The sequence below is a fragment of the Gallinula chloropus genome (assembly GCF_964237585.1).
Source record: "Gallinula chloropus genome assembly, chromosome: 1".
Classification (NCBI taxonomy): Eukaryota; Metazoa; Chordata; class Aves; order Gruiformes; family Rallidae; genus Gallinula; species Gallinula chloropus.
Window position 1 is genome coordinate 143983966 of NC_140085.1, and position 23238 is coordinate 144007203.

A 23238-nucleotide genomic window follows, 5' to 3' on the forward strand; every position below is an offset into this window, starting at 1 on the left:
ACAGGAATGGTATGGATAAGATTTTTGGATAAGCATATATAACCTGTCAGAACAACTTGGGGTTTTTCACACTTACTCTTGGCCAGACTAAGATTTGTTTTCTGATTTCCATATAACCTGCCAAATCCATGCAGGTACCATTGTGGGAGGCTGGCATTTGCCAATTCCTCTGTAGCTCTGGCTTCTTCTTACAGGGAAATTTGTGTCTGCCTTTCTGGGTTTTCTTTTTTAGTATTTTTAGAATTGATGAAAAATATGCTACCTACTTTGCCATGGGACGTCTGTAAGCACACTATTTCAGGTGCTAAGCACTGTGTATGTCTTCTGAAATGTGTGTGTGCACACACACACCTCCAGAAACACACGGTGGAAACCATCAGTACTTGGATCCTTAGCCACAGAGTTGGGAGTTATTTGTTGGTTTCCACCTCATCTCACACAACTCCCTTCCTATTCTTCTTAAATACAACCAGAGGAGACGTGTCCAGATTTGTCCCATTCAAGAACAAATTTCAAGTGAACTTTTGTAGGATTTTCCTGTTGAATAGTGGGTGGCCAGAGGAGTTCTCTCCTCTAAGTTGGAATTTGGGTGAATCATTCAACCTAACCAGGCCAAGTTTCCCTTTCTGGCAAACAGGGATAAATAATGTTTACTGTGACAGAGCAGTATAACTTCACTAATTATGGGTTTTTAAATGCTTTGATTTCCTTGTGGAGGAAGAATGAGAGAAATGCAAATGTTATCCATGAGAAAGACGATGTTTGCAGCTGGAGTAAAACCACTGCAAATGACAGGCTCAAGAGCCATCCCACAGAAGACAATGTGCAATAGGAAATAACAGCTGACTGATACTCTGAAGATGTGCATTTGGATAAACACACTACATGGACCATTAGGTTACTTTCCTACATAGAGTCATTGGCTAGCATTTCCTCACATATTAATCCTTTTTATCCTTTTCTTTTCCTCCAAAAAAATCTGTTTGATGTACCAGATTGGTAAGGTTTCTGCATGGGTTCAGGTGTCCTTTGATTTGGTTGCCATCACACAAACAGTACCAAGTCCGTTTCCATCCCAGCTGTAAATATATGGTGATTGTTCTGAGCAGGATGAATGAGGAGATAAGAAGAAGCTGGAGGTACTGTGGGGGAGGGAAGATTGGGGATTTGAAAGTAAAGTGAGGTTGAAGACCACTGGAGTAAGAAGCAGAAGAATGTTGTAAGGGGGTAGGACTGATTTCCTAATCCATGGGAAGTCAGGTTGCATTAGATCTGCAGAGCAACCTGTTTTATTCAAGCACTGAAAGAGGGGAATACTCGAAATGAAACTATGACCAAAGCTGGCCAAACACTGTGGCCTCTGATGTCATCACGAAGCCCCCAGCTCAGCTGGTGTGTTTGCCATGCTCGTGACTCTGTGTGTGTTTGCATAGCCCTCTCAATTACGGCCCTTTTGTGCTTCCTTCTCTCATTACTGTATTCATTATTTTCTGACAGAACCTCATCCCCTTTGCCTTTTATTATTTCCTTAGTGCTGGCACTCGCAGCACTATCAAACCGATGACAGCAATTAGGTGACACCACTGCATGTTTCCTCACAACATTGTCTTCCGCATGCCGACCTTTCCCCAGCGAAGAGCCACACTGCTTTAATAGCCTACATCTCCCAGCCTTGTCTCTCTGGATGTCTTCTCCCTCACACAGTGGGTGACCAGCCACTTTCAAAGCCCAACCTACAAGCTCAGGGCATTTTTCATCTTCAGTCACAGCCCTGTAATTTGCAAACAGGGCTCTGTGCTGGCTGATGGGTCGGGCAGGTAGCAAAACAGTTCGTTTGGTTGAGATGATTTTATGCTGAGAGCAGGATAGGATCATGTATATTTAATATGCAAGACAACATTAACAACAGTCAGAGGTGTCCAGGGAGAGGATTAACATTTTGTTTTGCAGAACAATTCAATCTTTCCTTTCAATACTGCTGCTAAGTATTTCACCCTACCTAAATGTAATTAAAGTACTGATGGTCTGCACCATGAGTTGTAAATTGGAGTCCACTGAAAAGCTGAAGGAGGAGCCACACAAGCACACATCACTCCCCTGCCCACACTGCTAGCCAAAAAGACCCACGGCCATATGGTCTTTGAGATGTTATCTAGTGTTAATTTGGCAGGATTTATGTAGCTTATTACTATGCAGTAGCCACAAAATATACCATTACCTATGAAAGATAAATGATAACAAGGGATCTCCTCCCACAGAATTTTCTGGCAGTCTGGATCTGGCCATGCACCGTCTCTGTGCAGATTTGGCCAGCTCTTCTCTGGCTTTTGAAAAAAGACACTTCTTTTGCCCTTTCAGCCTTTCTCATCTTCATAACAAAATGGCCATAACAAAATGAATCCTTTTTGTTCTTCCCAGTCCACCAAAAGTGCTGACATTTTGGTGGTCTCTCTTCAATCCAGTTCTCCACATTTGGCCAAAGCAAAGTACTGCCTGCTGAGGCTCTGCGCTGTCCCAGCCTGCAACTGGTTCCTTACTCTATCTGTCACCTGTTTTTCAGTCATTGTCATCCCCTCCACCCAATACAGCAGAAAATGAGTTGGTACTTACTTGTATTGCTGTGTCCTGTAGATCCCTGTTGTGACTCCTACAGTAATAACAGAAAAAAGGTACGCTGTGTTATTTTTACAGCTTGAACATTACCTTAACAATATAAACAGCACTGTTAATCGTTCATTCAGTTTCAAAGTAATTTTCAATTACAAGAATGAATCCAATATTTCTTTCAAAATCCATTAATTCTAAGGCTTGTAAACTTATTTCACAACAACCCTTTAATGGTGCAATTCCTTGTATAGCTATTACGACTCTCCTGCTCACTATTCATTTATTGATCAGCCAAAACTCTTCTATTATCTTCTACAAGTTTAGATGGGAAGACAGAGAGAAGACTAATAATGTTTCATGGACCATTGGATTCCTGAGGTAGTAGCACATCTGGTCTTTCCTTTTCATGTGTTGATATTGACAGCACAGGAGAATGGAAATAAAGACTTTAGTTCTGGGTCCCCGAGATTACAAGGTCAACCTTGTATCACAACTCCAATGTCTATGAATGTGGTGCAATAAATCTGACATTTTTTTCCTCGCTTGCAAACGTTCACATAGTTTACTTACAGAATTTGTTTGCCTTCATGAAAATATAAAAGAAGTCTATAACTAGAAGGGAAATGCAAATATAAACTATAACAAAAAGATATTTAAATTAAGGGGAAAAAAGAGCACTTTGCTATGGAAGACAGAATGAAGGGTACCGAGTATGCAGCTCTGCCTCTGAATAACCCACACATGCACTTTGTATATATGATGTAATTCCAAATGCAGTAAAGATTGTTTGGAGGGGCCAGGCAATCCACAGAAACACATGTGGCCGGTTTTGGTGAAGATTCCTAGTCCACAGAGGCCTAGCGATGAGCCAAATGCACAGCTCATCAAGACAGGAACTGCAAGTCCCCAGAGAGCTGAAGGATGCTCTGACTCGGTCGGAGATGAGGTTTTGCTGCTGAGTCACTCAGAAGCATGCCTCGGGGGTTCAGGGCCCGGGAGTTTCTTGGCATCTCTAAAAGGAGGTTGGCTGGACTACAGGCACTGGGGTCTCCAGGGTTTGGCTAGTTAATCTCCTAGATTTGCACCATTTGGTCTGGAGTCAAAGCTCTCCAGACTGCATGGCTTTAATCTGTAATTTTTATGCCGTAATACACATCTGCGATTCACTGACATCCCCATGCACTTGTAATGTGAGACATCAAACTTTTGGGCAAGCCCTAAGATTTCCTACCTTCAACTGCAGTATGAAAAGATCTGCACTGTGTTTCACATGCCAACAACAATTTCTCAATAATTTGAAATGGCCTGCTTTTGACAAATTGCCTCAGCTTTTTGTGAATGCTTCTGATGAAGGGATATTAGAATCTAGGATTTTTTTCTGGTGACTGAATATAATCTTAAGAAGTGAGGAGCAGCTTGTGGTGGTGGTGTAGTGACACATACACTTGAATTTAAATGGTATTTGAGTTGCCAACCAGGCTGCCAATAAAAGTAGACTATTAGACCATGTTCAGGTTCCAGAATGGTGAATAGAGAAGTTTCGGGGAATACAATAATTTTGATGGAACCACCCTCAGGTTTGTTGAACCGTTCGAAACTGCTAAGCGAGGATCTCACTCTCTCTTTTACACTTTCATCATCACCAGGAAGAAATGTGCACTGCCCTTTAACTGCTTAGCACTCTATCTTACCTCTGCCATTGGCTCTGCATTGTCTCAAATTTGGTATCAGCAAATAAGTGTCCTGCTTCTCAATGAATTATTCTTAATAAAAGAGGCTGTTACAAAAAATCTCATAGCAAAATGGAGAATTCTCCCACTGAGATAGGAAAAAAAGCACAACTTTATGTAACTTAAAAAACAAAGGTGACGTCTTCACTTCTGGAGATTATTTTCTAGTGCATTTGTTCCAACTTGTGAAAATCAACAACGAAGGAAAAAGTAAATGAATTGAGTATGTAAAGAACGCCATCACTATGATAACTTGGCTTCTGCTGAGAATAATCACCCAATAGCTTTGTGACAAGACACCAGATCTCCTGGAGTGGATAAATTAACTCTCAAATAAAAAAATGATGGCTGATCCCATAATATCACATGCACGTAACTAGAAATCAAACACCCGATCAAACTTTCAAGACATGCAATCACAGTAAAGATGAACAAAGAGAGCAAAGCAGGCAGCAGAATTAACAGCATTTTTTCCCTACAAAGAGCAACGAATTAATGCCTGAACATGAAAGCTCATTCACGCAAGCATCAAGTGAGCTCTTATTTACCAAATTTAATTATTCATTTAAAGTTTATTTATTAAGATGTTTTTAATAAAATTACAATCAAATAATGCCTGATCATTTGTATGTAACAAAGTGTGACATAGATAGGAGAAAGGAAAGCACACACAGCCCGTCACATCACACACTGATTCAATTATCCTCAAGCTTTGAAAAACAAGAAATAAAGAGACCATCATTGCCCCTTCCTAGTAAATTCAAGAGTACAAATTAATTCCACAGAGAAAGAAAATTCAAAGTTGAGGATGAAATGTAACTTTATACCCTCTATTACATAAAGGACAGTTCCCTAAATGTGCTCTCCCAACAGCACTGTGCTGGGAAACCTACTGAGCGGTGCCACATGTGTCAAACCTGACCTGGACTTTCCTCCCATTCTTCTGCATTAATGGAGACCTCCCATGTAAATGAGGTCTGATTTCATATACAGGGACAGCATATGAGCATATGCACATACATCCCCCCCTCATCCACTGAGCATATAGTTATATAGAGGGAAACATCCATGCGCAGAGTTTCAAAAAATGCAGTTCTGTTATGTCTGTGATATATAAAGCTCAGTTATTTAGCTTTTATTACTAGACTGATTTCAAAATGATTCTAGCTATAGTTGCTGTGGCCTTTGCAACTTTAATAGCCTAATTAATAAATTTCAAGTTTCAAGCTGTCAGATCACTAATTACTTGAGTTGCGGGTTAAAAGCAGCATGGCATTCATGGGAACTAATGATGCTGACACTCAGTTTTTATAGACAGAAAAGTAAGGATGATTTGCATGCTTGCAAACAGGGCAGGAATCCTACAAGCTTCTCTTTTCTCATTCCCCGAGTGATGAGTATCTTGACACTTGGGAAATGTCCTCTGTAGAGGGATTGCAGCCCGCTTGTTTCTCTGGAGTCAAGTTGGCTGGACGAGGCATTGCTAATGAAGTGAACTGATCTCTCAACACTGCCATAAAGCCTGAAAATGCATTCACAATACCATGCTCCTCTTGGAACTAAGAGACAAAGCCAATGCCATGAGTGTAGCCTTTTAGGCCCCTTTGCTGGCCTTGGCCGTTACTTGACTGACAGGCCCATTTCTTTGAATAACATGCCATCTACAAGAGCTTGATGTAGTTCCTTGGTTTTAACAAGTTGGAACAGCTACCTGTGGGAAAGCTTCCTGAGAGTTATGGAGACATCCTCTACGAGACTCAATAAAGATTTTACACCACACTTTGTGAAAAGCAATAGCTAGCTTACAAATGTTTCAAAAACATGTTTGAAAGACTAGGAAAACATTCTTTGCATTTTGGAGCCTGAAAAGCAGGTGTCTTCTAAACTCGGTGACTGCACAGATTCAGAGGAAGCCACAGAAGTAGCTTTTAATTATTTAAATTTATTTTCAAATAGAGATGGTGTGTAAAATCATCACAATCTATTTTCATCAATGTAGGATTTTCCCAGGACTCGTGTGAGTTTTGTTACGTATTTCTTCTAGCACACACCTCTGTGCAGACCACCCTGTCCACAATACACTTGTGATGTTATTATATGTATGAAAGTATGCTCGTGTATTATTAGATGAAATCTCATCCATCCTAAGCCTAAGTAAAATGTGAATTCTACTTTAGTAAGAGAAAAGGAATGCACCTAGAAAAGGTTCTTTAAAAATGAATGGTAGATTTTTGAAACAGCTCTGCAGTTCAGACTATTAGAATACTTCCCTGGGAGATGGATGAACAGGAGGAAGGAAGATGAGAAAGTCAGTATCAACCATTATTCACATCTCTTTGCCCTATGGTCTGTGGTTCTCCTATTCCTATATTTATCACAATGCATTCAGTTGGGAGGAAGTGCATTCATGAGAGCCACACAGATACTCCAGCAGGTGCACACCTTGCCCACACACATCTGCACACACATTGTGTGGCGATAAGTATGCCAGAAACTGCAGAGCTGCAAGCACCACTTCATTTTGCCATGCATACCTGAGCACTTCACCTGCTTGTGAGCTGCTGGCCCATCTATCTCCTCCTGGACTTACTCTAATGCTAACAAGCTTCTAGACCGCCTACCATCTTCAATCAGCTGTCTGCCTTCCGTGAGCAAATAGACAGTGAGTTTTTTCCTTCTTCTTCTTCTTTCATAACATGCCAGAGATGTTTTGGTTTACACCCCCGGTACTTCAAAATCGTGACACTCTCATCCACGGAAAAGCTGTTTTACTGTAGAAAAATCTTGAAGGTTTCTTGGCTGTGTAGTTATAATTATTATGTGCACTAAATTTTGCAGAATGGACTTAAAAGATATCAAAGGAACTTGAGTTAACAGGAAGAAGGCTATAAGTGGCATCAATACCATCTTTCAAGCGGAAGCACAATGAAATATGCTTGTGGGATATGAACAGTATATGGTGATATAATGCAAAATTGGCTCTTGCACAGGATAGCTGACTTCATTCCCTCCTGACTCACCAAGTATAAACAATGTGGTTTCCCCAAGCTCGTGCCAATGAGCTTTACTATGCCACACTGCACCCTCCCAGGGATGCACATACAACACTGGAGCTGGTTTCAAAGGACCATCAGCAGGATCAGTGGACCAAAGCCAAATGAACCAGGAGCAATGGCTCTGAGTGGGAGCTTCGTGACTCACAGATGCTGTATGTGCCCTGAGGTACCAGTCAGGAGCTTCCACAGGTGCCCATATTCTATGAGCATTGGCACCACATGTATTCATACAGGCACCACCGCCCATATTCTGTATTCAGAGGCACCACTTCTGAACACCCCACAGGGGGCTCCTGTCATTTTGGTCTTGTGGTGAGGAACCTGTGACCCACACATGCTGGTGTCAGTGCTGCTGCCAGGAGACATGAAAACAAGACCTTGTAGCCCTGCAGAGGCTGTAAGCAGGGAGAAGGCTGGGGATACTGGCTTGCACATGGAGAAGGTTATCAGCACGGCATTAGCCATGGCCCACAGCCCTCACGTGTTTAATAAGGGCTCGTGTAGGACATATTTTGTGGTGCAGGAGTCATGGATGTACATGATGTTGCATGTCTTACCTTGTTTGGGAAGGGAAACTTGCTTTGCTCTGCCTTTCCTGGAGTGTGAATAGCTGACAGTGGTGGAGGCCATGAATGGGTCATCTCCTGAAAAGCAATATTGTACAGCAAACTGCATTTAGAAAGTCAATGGAACAGGAGACAATAATAGTATATCAGTAGTAAGAATGCCTGGGTAGTGGAACATTTAAGTTACACTAGCTTCAAGGAAATGCCCAGTTTACATATAATCTAGATGATACATGAGCTACATTGATTTTTACCACAGGCTCTTGAGAGGAGTTCTTAAGCCCCATTTCATTTTCTTGAATAGCTGATGCATCTTAAGTGCAAGAAGTTTGATTTTTCTGACAATCTGCAACCACATTTTAATCACACGATGTATTCTGGCTGGTGAAACTCACAGCATAACATTTTTTTATAGTATAGGATCAGAAATGTTAGTCCATGACCAAATAATAGGGTACACACTATGGACTAATGACACAGATTTCATAGACAAGGTCAGAATCATAGATGCTTAACACTTGCTCAAAGGTTAAATCCTAAAATTGCCTTTATCATTGTAAAGGGGTTCCACAGACTCCTAACTGCAAGTTGTTTGTGGCTTGTAGGACAGAGATGTGTGGCAAACCCTAAACAAGGTGTGCTGCACTCCTCCCTGTGTTGTTTTGAAGTATATTTTTTAATAGTTAAGAGAATGAATAACTTGACTTGTATGCAGTCATCCTTGACGCAGCTTCAGGTAGCAGGTAACCACACATTCAAGACCATTGTCATTCACGCTCTAATGAGTTGGTTGGCAAAGCAAGGCTGCTTTTGGGGAGGTGTAAATCAAGCACTTTAGACAAAAAGTTTGTTAAGAGGGAGATGTCATATTCCTCTCCAGTGGAGGCTCTTAAAGTACGAACATGTTTTTTTACATGTTCAGGACCAACGACCATAATATTTTGTACACAGCAACTTAACAGAACTAATACGAGACTTAATGTGGAGCATAACAGCCCTGCAGAGTTGGCCCATAAGCTTCAAGAGCTGAAGAGCAAATATCATCCCACCTTTGGAGGGGGCTCGCTGACACTATCAGGAGGTTTCCTGACAGATGCTTTGCTGGGTTTTGATACCATTAGCTGACCGGGGAATTGTTTCTCAGTGATATTCCAAAGAGTCTTGCTGACATCCATGATCAGTCCCAAAATAATACTGGAAATGTATTTCCATAACTCATTCCTTTTTAAAGAGAAAAGGAAATGGTCCTGTTTGAAAAGAGGTGCAGGTGAGTCTCTTGCCCATCCTTGTTTAGTGCTGATGGAAGTGCTTCCTGACCCGGCAGGGACTGAGCTGGGGCATTTTTTACACAGAGGAAAGTCTACGGCTGTTCTGCCAATGAAAGGATCAGCCCTTTCAACATAGTTTATTAGTAATAAATGTCACCTTTAAAGCATTCTTGATAAACAGTTTATTTCCCAATAAAAACTGCATTCTTTTATTTTATTTGAGGCTAAAAAGTTACATGATTTATTAGACTTGTGTAATCTACGTGCCAGTCTCTAATCAGAGCATCATCTGGTTTGCAGTTTCAGTATCAGAATTGCTTTGCTTTTCAGTTCTTTGAGGCAGATTGTTCATTTTATGACTTCCTTATCTGATAAGTGCCAGCAATAGCAGTGTATAGTAATTTTTAATATACAGTAAGTTCTTTAAACTCAGACAACAAAACCCACAGGCAACCAGATTCCTGTTTGCTGTAAGCATCTGACACGTGTGCTATTGTTTTCAAAGGATTAAGTTATTATGTATTGAGAAATATTCCAACAGTAAAGGTTTCTGACAATATATTGACAAAAAAGGAGATTGGCAATGTGGATGTTTAACCCTAAGGCTGTGATCTAAAAAAGTATCCTTGCCCCACCTGCTTTCCTCTGTTTTTCCCTTCCAGGACCATTTACGTACTTTCTAGAAAATGAGATGTTGAGCAAAAAGACTAAAGGTGTTTCCACTGGTAAAACCCTTTCCCAAAAACACAAAAGCATTTTTCACTACAGGTTGAGGTGCTGAGCCCAAAAATATGCATAGGAACAAACTGGGTTTTTTATCTTCTTCCCGTCTTCTGAAGTGCAATGCTTTACAGCTTATCTCTGTCAAATGAAGAATCGGGGCAGCCAGACTGGGAGCATATGGTGGCTCTGACCTAAAGTTATCCTACTTGTGAAATATGCTACCGAGTACTTCTGATTTCCATTTGCCCAAGAAGAAGTTCCTCCAGGTTATACAGTGGCTGACCCCCCCTGTCACCTTCAGGGAAACATCTTCTGAGAGTCTGCTATATGCCATGCAGAAACCAATCTGTTACAGCAGAAGAGCTCTTCCTCCCACCTTGCCTGCCTGACTCTGACAATGATGCCTTCATCCAGCGAAAGGACCAGAGGGCTGATTAAAAATAAGGGTGACCTTTTTTTTTGACATGTCAAAATCTTTCATTTCTTCTTTTCCACAAGATTATTTCTCATCCACACTTCAATGAAAAATGGCCTTAATGGTCTTTTTTTTTCCCAGCTAGCTTCTCTTCTCCCTTTTTGCTTTGAGTTGTGGTATATAATAAAGCTTTCTACATAATTTAAATTTGATGTAACCCTTTCTGACATGAAGATTTAGTAAGACCACTGATATTTGCCAGGGTTAATAATTGCCATTATCATGAATAGCTGAATTTACGGGAATAATACTCTGAGTTGTGATCATATGGTGTATTTATCACTACCAGACAACTATAAAATGAAATCAAATTAAGAAAAAAAATAATAATCAGCAAACTAACATGAAAAATACCCCAAACTATCGGTTGCCACCACTGAGGAGTGCTAAGATTTAAATGTCCCAAAATATTTTTTGAAAAGAGAAACACTAAACCATGTGCACAGTCTCCTTCTGGCTGCCAAGAACAGAATCTCAAAAATCAGGAGAAAGGATTTAGGTCTCCAGCAAGTGTCAACACTTTGCAAGGTCAAACAGAAACAAATCCAGTATATGTTCTTCTGTGCCAAATCTCGTGATTTCATACTCTATCCGAAGATATCTGAGACAGATTAAAAGCACTGGTGGTGACATATGACTATATCAAGATCTTTTTATAGTACGTGGTGTGAAGTGTTTGGAAATGTAAGCACAAATGGCAACTATCTAACTAACTAGAAAGGACTCAACTTTTATTATTAAAATAAACTTTCATGCACAGCTTCTCTTTTCTGCTCAGCTAACTTCCCTGTCTTTGCAGCTTGGGACTGGTGATATTGGCATAAGGCACCCACTGGATTGAAAACAATATTTCAAATGGACTGATGAAAATTTCAATGTACTGACAGACACAAAATTCGGAAATTAGGAAGAGAAGAAAGAAGGGACTTTCAATTTTTTTTTTTTAGCATGAATCAAACAAAAAATAAGTCTGAAACACCTGGCACCAGAAAGTGTTCCAGCCACTACAAGAGAATGGTCTAATTCAAAACCAATATGGATTTTTCTCCAAAATTCCTGAACCTTGGTAATTAAAGGAAGTGCTGAGAAGACATTTGGGCTCCAGAATTGGGGGAAGAGAGTTTTCTGGATCAAAGAAGGGACCCTCAACTAGACTGCTTAAAAATCCATGTGGTTAAGCATATGTGGCTAACTGCAGGACAATATCACAGAGAATCACAAAGCTGGAAAAGACTTTTAAGATCAAGTCCAACCGTCCTTGTCCTATGCAAACAGCTTGTTTGAGATGACAATGACTGCCCTCCTCCTCCTGCAGCCAGAAGAACAAGACTGAGGAGCAGCTCTGAAGACCCCTCTTCTTTTTTTTAAAAAACCCTTCTCCTTGTGAGAGTTGCAGCAATGCTTTTCCACATTGACATCTTTGTGGTCGTGGTGATGGCATGTCTCGTTCACATGTATACTGTAACTCTGCAACTCTACAACTCCACTCGTCTCCACCTGTAGTAAATCACTTTTCTGCAGTTATACATTAATGTCCAGTTTTACAAGCTATAAAGGTCCAAGCCTAGTTAATCTTAGTCAATGTGCCAACTTGACTTTTTTTTCTTACTGAAGTGAAAACCTTCAAATAAAGAAATCTATAGTATTGCGTCTCCTTGCTCCAAATTCAGTTTCCGCAGCAACAATTAAGTAACGAGACATTTCTTGTGGATTAATGACTGCTTGGCAGTGTTTTGTTTGGGGCTTTTAATCCTAGCTTGTAGGTAATTTTTCAGGAAAAGTACCATGCAGAGGTAAATAATAGTATTCACTCCAGACTTAAGGCAATGCTATTTATCTAGCGCCATCGATCTTGCTGGGTGGCACATGAAACCAGGAATGGTTGAACTGATTCAGAAAAATTGTAATTAATAAAAAAGTAGAGAGACCACTATCATCTAGTTTTAAAGTCTAGCCACATGTATTATCTTGCTGCTTGTTTGCTGCCAAAGCCAGAACTTATCATCGGGCCATTAAGAAAATTGACTATTTAATCCTCCTCGTTGCTTGAGCTCACCTAGCCAATTTTTGATTCATAATATTTTGTCTCTCCACAGATGATGATTTAAGAAATGTTTGTAGTGTCTCATAAAGGACCCTGTCAAACACATTTTGAAAATTATTTTAGCTGGCTCAACTTCATCCCCTGCTCTACTGACATGTCGCAGAAATTATGAGAGATCGGTGAGGCATAATTTTCCTTTGCAAATACTCTGCTGGTTAGCTCACGGGGACCACAGAGGGTAACTACTCTTTGTAGTTACCTACGCTAAAATTCAGATTTTAGGGAAGCTTTAGATATATTTATTCAGCTGGAAGTCAAGGCAACACAAAGCTAATGCAGAGTTTTCCAAGCCCCTTTAGCAAGTGATCACAGCACACAGTTTGAGAACCTCTAATTCGGTTGCTCTCCTGTCTTCATAAAATAGTTTTTTGGTTTTATTTTGTTTTTTTAATACAGGAGGATCTCTTTAACTGCTGTCAGTTGGCAAAGATCACTTTCAGTTCAGTGAAGCTACACTGGCACTAGCTGACAACATGGCTATGATTTTAGTGTCAAACATCCAAAGCAAAGAGTCTGACATGGAAACTTTTGGAGACTATGTTGGAGCTGACAGCATTTCACTATGATAAGATTCCTGTGATGTGAAAAGCAAATTTTCTTTTTTTAGAATTGAGTCCTCTAGTATCTCTTATTGCTGCAACTTTTCTAACCCAAATCTCAAATGCACACCTGTAAAATAGAAAGACGAAGCTATTTCCCCTTGTTCCTTTAGAGCATCACTTATCCAAACTATGTATACTTAACTTTTTTCCTTTGTCCTCATAAACCCTGCAGTTTCCTTTGAGCACTTGTTAATTTTCCTCATTCCATTTGAACATCTTTTATTTTGTTGTTGTCCTTTCGGTAACATGTTACTTGGAATCACCACCATCCAACAGAATATCTCACCATCTTCCAGCTTCTGTTGTTTCCTGTTTGACTTCCTTTCCATGCCCACTTATTTGGGCACATTTTAATCTCTAGTTAATATTGACCCAAAATGATTTCTAAACTTGAGATAAGTGACCAATGTTGTTTCACCCACCCTCTAACTGAAGGATGAAATAAGGGAATGACTGCAGGCTCTCTGTCATGAAACCGAAATACCCGTAAGGACACAATTTATGCCAAGCCGGGTGCCAGTTCAGCGCTGAACCTCAATTAGCAGTTCTTCTATCTCTCCTACTTCTCCTAAAAAAGATTTCAAGGAATCACTCTTTTCACGGCAATCTGCTGCAAAACACATTCTACCACATTTCCCCTTTGGCTCCAGTCCCAAGACCCTTCAAATGCCCTGTTGCTTTCTGTAATACGAATTCCTTTCAATAGGCTTCATTGGTATGACATCCAAAGATATATGGAAATCCAGGGGAGAGTGCTTGTCAAGGAATTTATTTTTTTGTTCTAAGCAAAGAAATAAAGGTAATTGTGTAGCTTGTGACTGTGTCATTTGCACTATGCTTGGTTCTTCAGACCTGAACAAACAGGCATCAGCTGAAATTGCTTGATAGAAACAGGACTTTGTGTGCAAGTGTGCATGTGCTTGTGGGCTGGGGGGAAAGGAAAGAAAAAAAAAAGAGAGAAATTAGGCCCTTGGAAAGGGAGAAGGTCAGAGATTTTGCAGACTGCAGCATTAAAGAATGTGTTCAGCATTAAATCTCCAGATGTTTGGTATCTACAGAACTAAACCATTCCAAATCATGAACATTTGCAACGTGATCTGTGGATCAATTCACTCTACGGCAAATCACAAATGCTAGTGCAATAAGTTTCTGTTTGGAATACATTATCTCTGCTTTAGTGGAACCATCCTGCAAATAACCTGCAACATTTAGTCAAGGTTCAGCAATCTAGGACAGGTAAATGTAAAAGAAGGCTACAGCTGCCTACTTATCAAACTGACTTATTTAGGTCCTTCATTGTATGATTATAATTCTATAACAAAGACTCTAGCGAATCTTTATTCATTTCTGGGGGACTAAATGAGCCTTTAAATCCAGAAGAAGCTATGGATACCCAAGAGAAATGTGGTTTGATTCTAAGAGCAAGTGTTAATTAGGGTATGACCCACGCCATGCTCTCTCATATCAGAATTTAAGGCAAGAAGATTTATCTCTGACCAACAGGAAAGGAAGAGTGTGTCCCTTTATAGGTATATCGCAGAACAGAATTTAGAGGGTTTCCTTTAAACTTTTAAATATTCCTTACTGGACTGGGAAAAAAAAAAAGGACAAAATTTGTCCTTTAGTCACAAAGATGAGTATCTGTTTTTAGCTAAGAAGCTATGTTTTTAGATTAATGCATTAGGCCATATGATATGACAAACTGTCTGAAACCCAGCTTTGCCTGGGCAAGCTGAGATGATGTGGTTAATCAAGGTACAATCTTTATTAGTGCATTAACCTCCTGCACCCAAGGACTGTGGATTCTAATTCCTGAATTGCCATGCGAGACTGATGCAGCTAGTTTTCCAGTCTCAGTTGGCAGCAAGCTAACAGAAGTGGCTAATGAAGATGAATAGCTGCCTCTTGGGAGTGGGGGGAGGAGAAAAGAGGAAAGGAAAAGACCTAGGATACTTCAAGGTCCAGATCTCTGCATGATTTCAGATAATAATGAAAAAGTGCACATACTCGACATTTTCAGAGATGTAACAAGCACGTTAATTCCACACTCCGCTAACAAAGCAATGGTAGCGGCCTCAGCATTGCTTTGGAAGCATTTCAAGAGGTTAAAACAAAGGCTCTTGGAAATAAAGACCAGGACCCTGGTCAGGGTCTTACCTTGTTTTTTGATGGATGATTGCATTAATATGGACAAAGTACCATACAAAAAATGCTCAGAGCTTAAAGCCAGACACATTTGCCAAGGAAAAAAATCTGTGGTTTGGAGAAGACAAAAATACCATCATGGCAAATATTTAGCTACACTAAAATATCTTTGCCACAAATGCATGTAATGTTCTAATATAAACACCCCTTTATTCCAGGCAAAAACAAATTGGTAAATCTAAGAAGGTTACTGAAGCAAGATTTGTGGGGGAAAACCAACCCCACGATTTTTTTGAAACTAGACAAATTTTTCAAGTTTCTTATTTTGTGGGAGGCTGGAAGCTTTCTGATATGTGCATCAGTGGTCCTGGTTCACCCCCTGTACAGAAGGGGAAATAGCAGGTCATCATTTTGGCCTAATTTGTTCTTAGTCACAGTCTTTCATACTCCTGAAGCAAGTTTAAGAAGACTGGGGGCACCATAAACACTCATTTCATTCCTGGGAACCTGAGGGATTGTACTAAGATGTCTTTTGTGCATCTACAGTGGAGATTGACCAGTGGGTACAAATTGATAATTTTAGCTCAGCTTGTTCAACCAACTGATTGAGTATTTTAAGCTTCACAAACCTATAGGTAACACAGTAGTGCCTGTAAGCACAAGGTACAGACAGACAGTACATGAAGTAGGCATCTTGTGCTCTGGGTTAAGGTTTAAGGTGCTACCAGAAGGCCTTTCAGCTAATGTTCCTGCAAAGGCTGCCAACCACAAGAGGAAGAAAGCAAGTCTCTGTTCTGCTCTACTACAACAAACTTTTTGGTCAGCGTGAAAAGATGATAGAGAGAGGGTAAGAAAAGGCCACAGAAAGAAAAAAGTCAGAATTAAAGTATTAAAAGTTAAATGGCTGTCAAATCTGGATCTATAAAGCACAGCTCCAATAGGTTTTGCACTTGTGTTTTCTTAATGGTATTACATGAAAAGTACACAATTCACAGGTGAAAATTGCACCAGTCTGGGACCTCAGACTGTGGAGCTGGGCATCAAGGCAGGGACTCTTCTTTTTCCTCTTGCTGTAGCATAGAGAGGTTCTGCAAGGCAAAGCAGCCTGTAAATCCTTCCTGGACAACCTTGCATGGATGTGGCTGACTGCAATTAGTGAACAATTTTGTTTATGATGCTCTGACAAGTTGGGGAATCTGTTCATATACAAGTCATTTATTCTGAATGAGATTAAGAAATCAGTGTAGCACTGCGTGCTTCAGTGTATGTGAATTCAACCATCTGTTCTCAAGGTTGCATCATGAGCCTCCTAGATCTGAATTGACAGAAAGATGTTAAATCTTGATGATTCGTATTCTAGAAGTAGCACAGTGGCACAAAGTGATGGCTGAAGCCAATGGAGACCAGTTCAGCTAAGAGGTGTACAGAGGTGTACAGAGTTGAACACAGACAAGCTCATGTCCACAAATAAAGAATACCATATATAATCGGCACACTAGGACACTGGACCTGGAAAGGAGTTAGAGGTCACCAGAAGTCAAGCAGCTGAAAATAATCTCCCAGCAGCTCATGCTCTTGCCCAAAGAGCTTGCTCCATCACTGCACATTTGAAAATGGTAAAATAAGGGGTACAGTAAGACTGATGAGGTGAAAGCTGGAATATCCTGTTTGTGTCACCCCATTTCTGCAGAAATGCTGAAAATCCTGAGAAGGTGAAAAAGGAACAAAAAAGATCAGAGATACTTGGACAGATTAGCCCTGTTGGAATAAGAGCTACTATGCTTGATCTGCATAAGCGTTTTCATAGGGGAAAAAAATCCTCTAACATGACTTTTAGAAAACTTATTTGCAGCCAACTGTTAAATGACCCAAGGTAAAAGGTAGAACCTCTACCCAACATCTTCAATGGGATTCAGAAGAGATGACTGAAAAAACCCAAGCAGTTCATGCTTAATAGGAATCCATGTATACCAAATTTCAAAATAGGTCTCAGTGGAAAATGTTGTCAGCTCATGGTAATACAAAAAGATGAAACCCACTAACTTCTTATATCATGAGCCAATGGATAGAGGGACATAAAGGCAAATTGAAGTTAGGAAAGAAAGAATGATTTCTCAAGAGCTGGTGGTTCACTGCTACAGAAGTGCCCATCTCCATGTCTTAAAATCTTAAGATCAAGAAAGGGTGCTTTTCTGAATTATACGCTTCAACCAAATAGAAGATAATGGCTCAAAACAGGGCAGTGTGGTTGCAGTTATCTGACTTGTTATGAACGCTAGTCTGACTGGGTGATAAAATACTCTATTACCCAGACTCAGTCCTAAAATGCACCTAAGTGGGATTCTTGTTCTTTATTCTGGAGCTTCTTTTTTGAGAACATCAAAATCATTAGCATTTATGACACTCAATACAAGCTTTATAAGTCATGAAAACATGTGAACTATTTCTATTCATGTGTGAATACTAACTAATGACCACAAAGGCAGTGTTTAAGAGAAGGGGATATTCCATGGTGTTTTAGAAAAGATAGAAACAGAAGTTTGCTCTTTCCTTATGTATCAGTAATCTATTGCCCATAGTTATCCCCTGCCACTTTTGATTTTGTAAGGTCTAGATGCATCACAATTAATTTTGGGGCTTTAACTGAAGGATCAACATGGTAAAGGCAGCTGCCCAACACTCTTGTCAGCAGAAAGATAGACTCCAGAATAGGGGACACTAGTGGACCTAAGATGTGGATCAACCTTTGGAAGTAACTTTCTATATTGTCCAGAGATGGAGTCCAGGTTGCTGTACTCAGTCCTACATGGTCTCCAGTTGGAGGGATTGAGTCTGGCCTTGTGCCCCTTGGAGCAAATCTTTATTCCTTACATGTCTGTATGGCACTTGGCACAGAGATTTGGATCTGTTCTGAGCCTCTTTAGTTGCTACAATCACACGTACAGGTTGACGGAGAATTGGGAGACTACTTCCTGGCAGTGTTATTATCTCAGCTAGGCTGCCCTGATAATTTTTCTTAGACCATTTCTAAGGTTACATCTCTATCTCCAAATCTGAGACCATTACCATCACTACATTTCTGTATCTGGGCCATCTACATATCAGGATGAGAGTCACACACTCATAAGGCCCGCTTCCCCACCCTTCCTGTGTTTCTTGGAAACATATATATTCTGTATGACCTTTCAATACCATCATAATAAGAAGACATTGCTGTTCTAGAAAGGTCATCTGTGATCATCTAAAATGTTTTCCTTAAATATATAGACAATGCAGTTTTAATGTTATGGGTAGTGAGAAGGTTAGCAGCCTATCATCTTTTTCTACTAAAATGTCACATTCGGATTCTGTCTCAGCCTGGAAGAGCAATTGGACAGCAGGGAAGAGATTAAGTGCTCCCCACCAGGTGCTCAGCCTTGATCTCTGAAGTTGGGACTGGGGTGTGCAGAATATTATTCCAGCAGGTCCCTTTAGTCACAGTCACTACCCAGGGTGGCTCTTTGCCTCCTGAAATCTGCAGTAACATGCATGCCCTCCTCCTGCAAGCACAGAGGAAAGACAGTCTCTGTGCTACCAACCTCTCACTCCATGGCCTGGGGAATAAGCCCCTACCAGAAGTGGGGGGTCAGGTGTAAACATCCTCATTCTTCTTCCAAGGCTCCCTGGGTAAAATCCCCAGATGTCACCAGAGAATCAGCCACCCACACCAGACAAAAATCCAGTGAGATGGCAGACTGGGTCTTGGTGTTTGAGCCTGAGGCTGGTGGGTCTGTTCCAAGGCTCTCTGCTATGTAAAAGGCTGGACAGATCAGAGTCATAGAATAGTTTGTGTTGGAAGGGACCTTAAAGATCATGGCAGGGAGATCCTTCACTAGTCCAGGCTGCCCAAAGCTCCATCCAACCTGGCCTTAAACACTGCCAGGGAGGGGGCAGCCACAGCTTCTCTGGGCAACCTGTGCCATGGCCTCACCAACCTCATCGTAATTTTTTTTCTTTCTATATAATCTAGATCTACCCTTTTCCAGTTTAAACCCTTATCCCTTGTTGTATCCTTACACGACCTTGAAAACAGCCCCTTTCCAGCTTTCCCGCAGGTCCCTGCAGGTACTGACAGACTGCAATAAGGTCTTCCTGGAGTCTTCTCTTCTCTGGGTGGAACATCCCCAACCCTCTCAGAATGTCCTCACAGGGCAAGTGTTCCAATACTCTGATAATCCAGCCCTCTGATCCTACTGTCCTTGGAAAAGTGAGTTAATAGCACTTCCTTTTCCTCACATGTAGTGCAATTCCTGTATGTATACGGAGGTTATAATCTCTCTGGGATAAACACTATCTTATAGCATGTACAGGGCAGCATGCACACTTAGGCTATGATTTTGTTCAGAAGTTACCAGGAGTAGCAGGTTCTGTTGAGTTTTACAGTGGTAAAAATGTCAGCACAACTGTGCAGATATTCAGAAGACCAGAATAGTCACTTTGGGACTTAATCTGCAGTAAAAAAATAATTCACAAACAAGTCTCGTACAGCATTATGGTAAAGGCTCTCTACCAAGGATATTTTATCCTCTACCAAGGATAAAGCATGTAGTTGATCCTTCTCAAAACTACTATTACACCTTGAACTGCTGAATTTAGTGATCTTTGAATTGACAGAAACTTTTGTGGACAAGATTGACTGACAGTATTTTAGATGGGTGAAGCGATTTCCTTTTCTTTTTGACATCTTCCAGTGTTGACACTTCAACGATTTTGCCCTAAATGTGTGTCAAAAGCATATGGAATAGAAAAAGAGGTAGAAAATATGTACTGTAAGACTCCTCAGAATAGCTGAAGAAGTTAGTAGAGAAGTTCCATTGGCTGCACTCTCCATCTAAAGTCCTTGAAGTACTTCTGAGACCTCCATGCATGCTGTGAACTCTAGCTAATGTAAACTGGACACAAGAAGGATGGAGGTTTCATTTTTGAGACCAGAGGTAAAAATAAAATCTGGAAAGGGATAAGACCCAGGTCCTACTGCTACATACCGGCCTTTGAGCGGTTTATTGAGGCAAAAGCAGATAATCAGGGACCTTTCCATCACAGTAAAAGTGGGTACACTGGACTCCTGTTATAACAATTTTTGTGTGTTTTGCAGATTCAAAGCAACAAATCAGCAGGAACAAAGAGTCTATATTTTACATTAATCTCCAGGTTGTTTTATGTGTTTAGGAGGATGTATGTTGATGGGGCAGTCAGAGGATGAGCAAATTCTGGGAGCCTTTGCGAGGGTGGTATGTGCAGACAGGGAGATCGCCCAGGGTTGCTGCTGCTCACCATCATTTTCTTAGGGGCCACTGCCAGGAGAACAAAACCACACTTGCCACTTCTGCCAGCAACACATGTGATGGCCTTTTGGAAGCTGTTGGAGGTAGGGAGAGCCCCTTTGCTTGCCCCGGTTGTCTCCAGGCAATCTGGCATTTCTTGCTAAAACTGACTTTAGATTGTGCTTTTCTCTAGCTGCAAATAAGCCCACAGAGCAGTGAAGGAGACCATTCTTTAGCTGTGCAGTTCACACTTATCTGGAGTTTATATTAAGTGGGTTCTTCAAAGCTATCATTGTCTCAAGCTCTGTCTGCCTTAAGCCCTGAAACAATAACATTTAGTGCTTATTGTACACACTGGCTTTCATTGGCGAGATAGTCTGCAAACTTGAATTAAGCATCCCAGCACCCTTGTAATCTCTGTAAGTACCGTACTATTATTACGAGGTAAGACACATAAAGCTGGAATTAAGGTTGAAAGAATCTTGAGTCAGAAAATCCCTGAAGAAAATCCCTGTCCTGGCACGAATGGTGACAATGCCATTCTGTGGCTCCACTCAGAAAAAACAGTAGAAGGTGCTAAGATATAAACTGAGGCCTTAACTCTGCTCCTAAAACACATGTTCTGGCTTCATCCATTATGCTACTTACTTCATTAAGAAAGAGAGTAACACCAGCATCTTATTCATTATTGCAGGTGTTGTCTGCATAAGAAATTTGCATATATTTTAAAAAGCAACGGGTTTAAACCACTTTAACTAAAAGTAAATACATTTAGATTTATCTAAATTTATTAACACCAAAGTAAATGAATGGGAAGAAAAAGAAATAGATCTTTGAAACTGTTTGTAAGTAGACTGGTTATGAAACAATTAAACTTGAACTGATGAAACACCCATATGCACAGAAAGTCTTCATGGACTAATGTTTCATGCTGCCTCACAGTTTCTAGGTATTCTCTGCTGATGTGCCAGACTCTCAGTACAAAGACAGCTTGGTTTTACAGCTAGATTGTTATGAAAAATGATGCTAACAAAAGTTTTTACAACTCTAAAACATTTCTCAAGATGTTTGCCAGCAAACAGTAGGTGATTATGAAATTATAGGCTGCAGCATGACAGAGACAGGCAAGGAAGCTAGATGGTTACAACTGCTTGTTTATTTTTGAGCTCTTAACTACACATGATTTACTTATCCACTTTACAGCAAAATTAACATTCTTTTGCTGTCATTTAAAAAATGAGGATGTACATATTTTCTTTCTTTTTTAACCTCATAGAAACCATGTGGTAAGATTAAAGTAACACATAAAGAAAAAAGAAACAGGACATACCATTACCATTTTGTAATTATATTACCTATTTTTTTGAGCATCAAAACTAGCTGCACTAGCATTGGAAATTTAAAATATTAAAAGTCATGAAAGATTGTGGAAATAAATGTTCATTTCTTTTGAATTCTTATCCTGAGAACCATCAAACTTCAATTCACTGTAGTAAGAAGGTCCACATAACGTCTACATATAGAATTGTATCATAGAATCAATAGAATTGTCTTAGTTGGAAGGGACCCTTTATATTACCAGGTCCAACCATCACCCTAAACTGCCATCCACCACTAAAGCATGTCCCTCAGCACCACATCTAGCTGTCTTTTAATACCTCCAGGGATGGACAATCCACCATTTCCCTGGGCAACCCGTTCCAATGCCCAACAACCTTCTCTGGGAAGAAGTTTTTGCTAATATCCAATCTAAACCTCCCCTGGTGTAACTTAATGCCATTTCCTCTTGTGCTGTCACTTGTCACTATAGAGAAAAGGTCAGTTCCCACCTCTCCACAACCTCCTTTCAGGTAGTTGTAGACAGCAATTGGATCTCCCCTCAACGTCCTCTTCTCCTGACTAAACAACCTCAGTTCCCTCAGCCGCTCCTCATAACATTTATTCTCCAGTCCCCTCACCAGTCTCGTTACCCTTCTCTGGACACACTCCAGCACCTCAATGTCTGTTCTGTAGTGAGGGGCCCAAAACTGAATGCAGTACTCCAGGTGGGGCCTCACCAGTGCTGAGCACAAGGCGACAATCACTCCCCTGGTCCTACTCACCACACTGCTCTTAATACAGGCCAGGATGTCGTTGGCCTTCTTGGCCACCTGTGCACACTGATGGCTGTGTTCAGCTGGCTGTCAATCAACACCCCAGGTCCTTCTCTGCCAGGCAGCTTTACAGCCACTCTCCCCCAAGCCTGTAGCTTGGGGTTATTATGACCCGTATGCAAGACCTGGCATTTGGCTTTGTTGAACCTCATGCCATTGGCCTTGGCCCATCGATCCAGCCTACCCAGATCCCTCTGTAGGGTCCTTCCTACCCTCAAGCACATCAACACTCCTGCCTAACTTAGTGTCATCTGTGAACTTACTGAGGGAGCACTCGATCCCCTCGTCCAGGTCATTAATAAAGATGTTAAAGAGAACCGGTCCCAGCACAGAGCCCTGAGGAACACCACTGCTGACTGGCCACCAACTGGATTTAGCTCCATTCACCACCACTCTGTGAGTCTGGCCATCCAGTCAGTTTTTTAAGCAGTGAAGAGTACACCCGTCCAAGCCAAGAGCAGCCAGTTTCTCTAGGAGAACGCTGTGGGAAACAGTGTCAAAGACTT

The 23238-nt window shown here is 40.8% G+C and overlaps 1 protein-coding gene across 1 annotated transcript in view; it reads right to left on the reverse strand.

Annotated features, from left to right (window-relative positions):
• Positions 1-23238, reverse strand: part of AFF3 (ALF transcription elongation factor 3) — a gene marked incomplete at both ends in the record, with an annotated part of 332199 nt that overhangs the window by 130588 nt on the left and 178373 nt on the right. Inside the window, 2 exons of the mRNA XM_084279299.1 lie at positions 2611-2647; positions 7951-8037. Of these exons, the coding sequence (XP_084135425.1) occupies positions 2611-2647; positions 7951-8037 (124 nt within the window). The remainder of the gene's footprint in view (positions 1-2610; positions 2648-7950; positions 8038-23238) is intronic.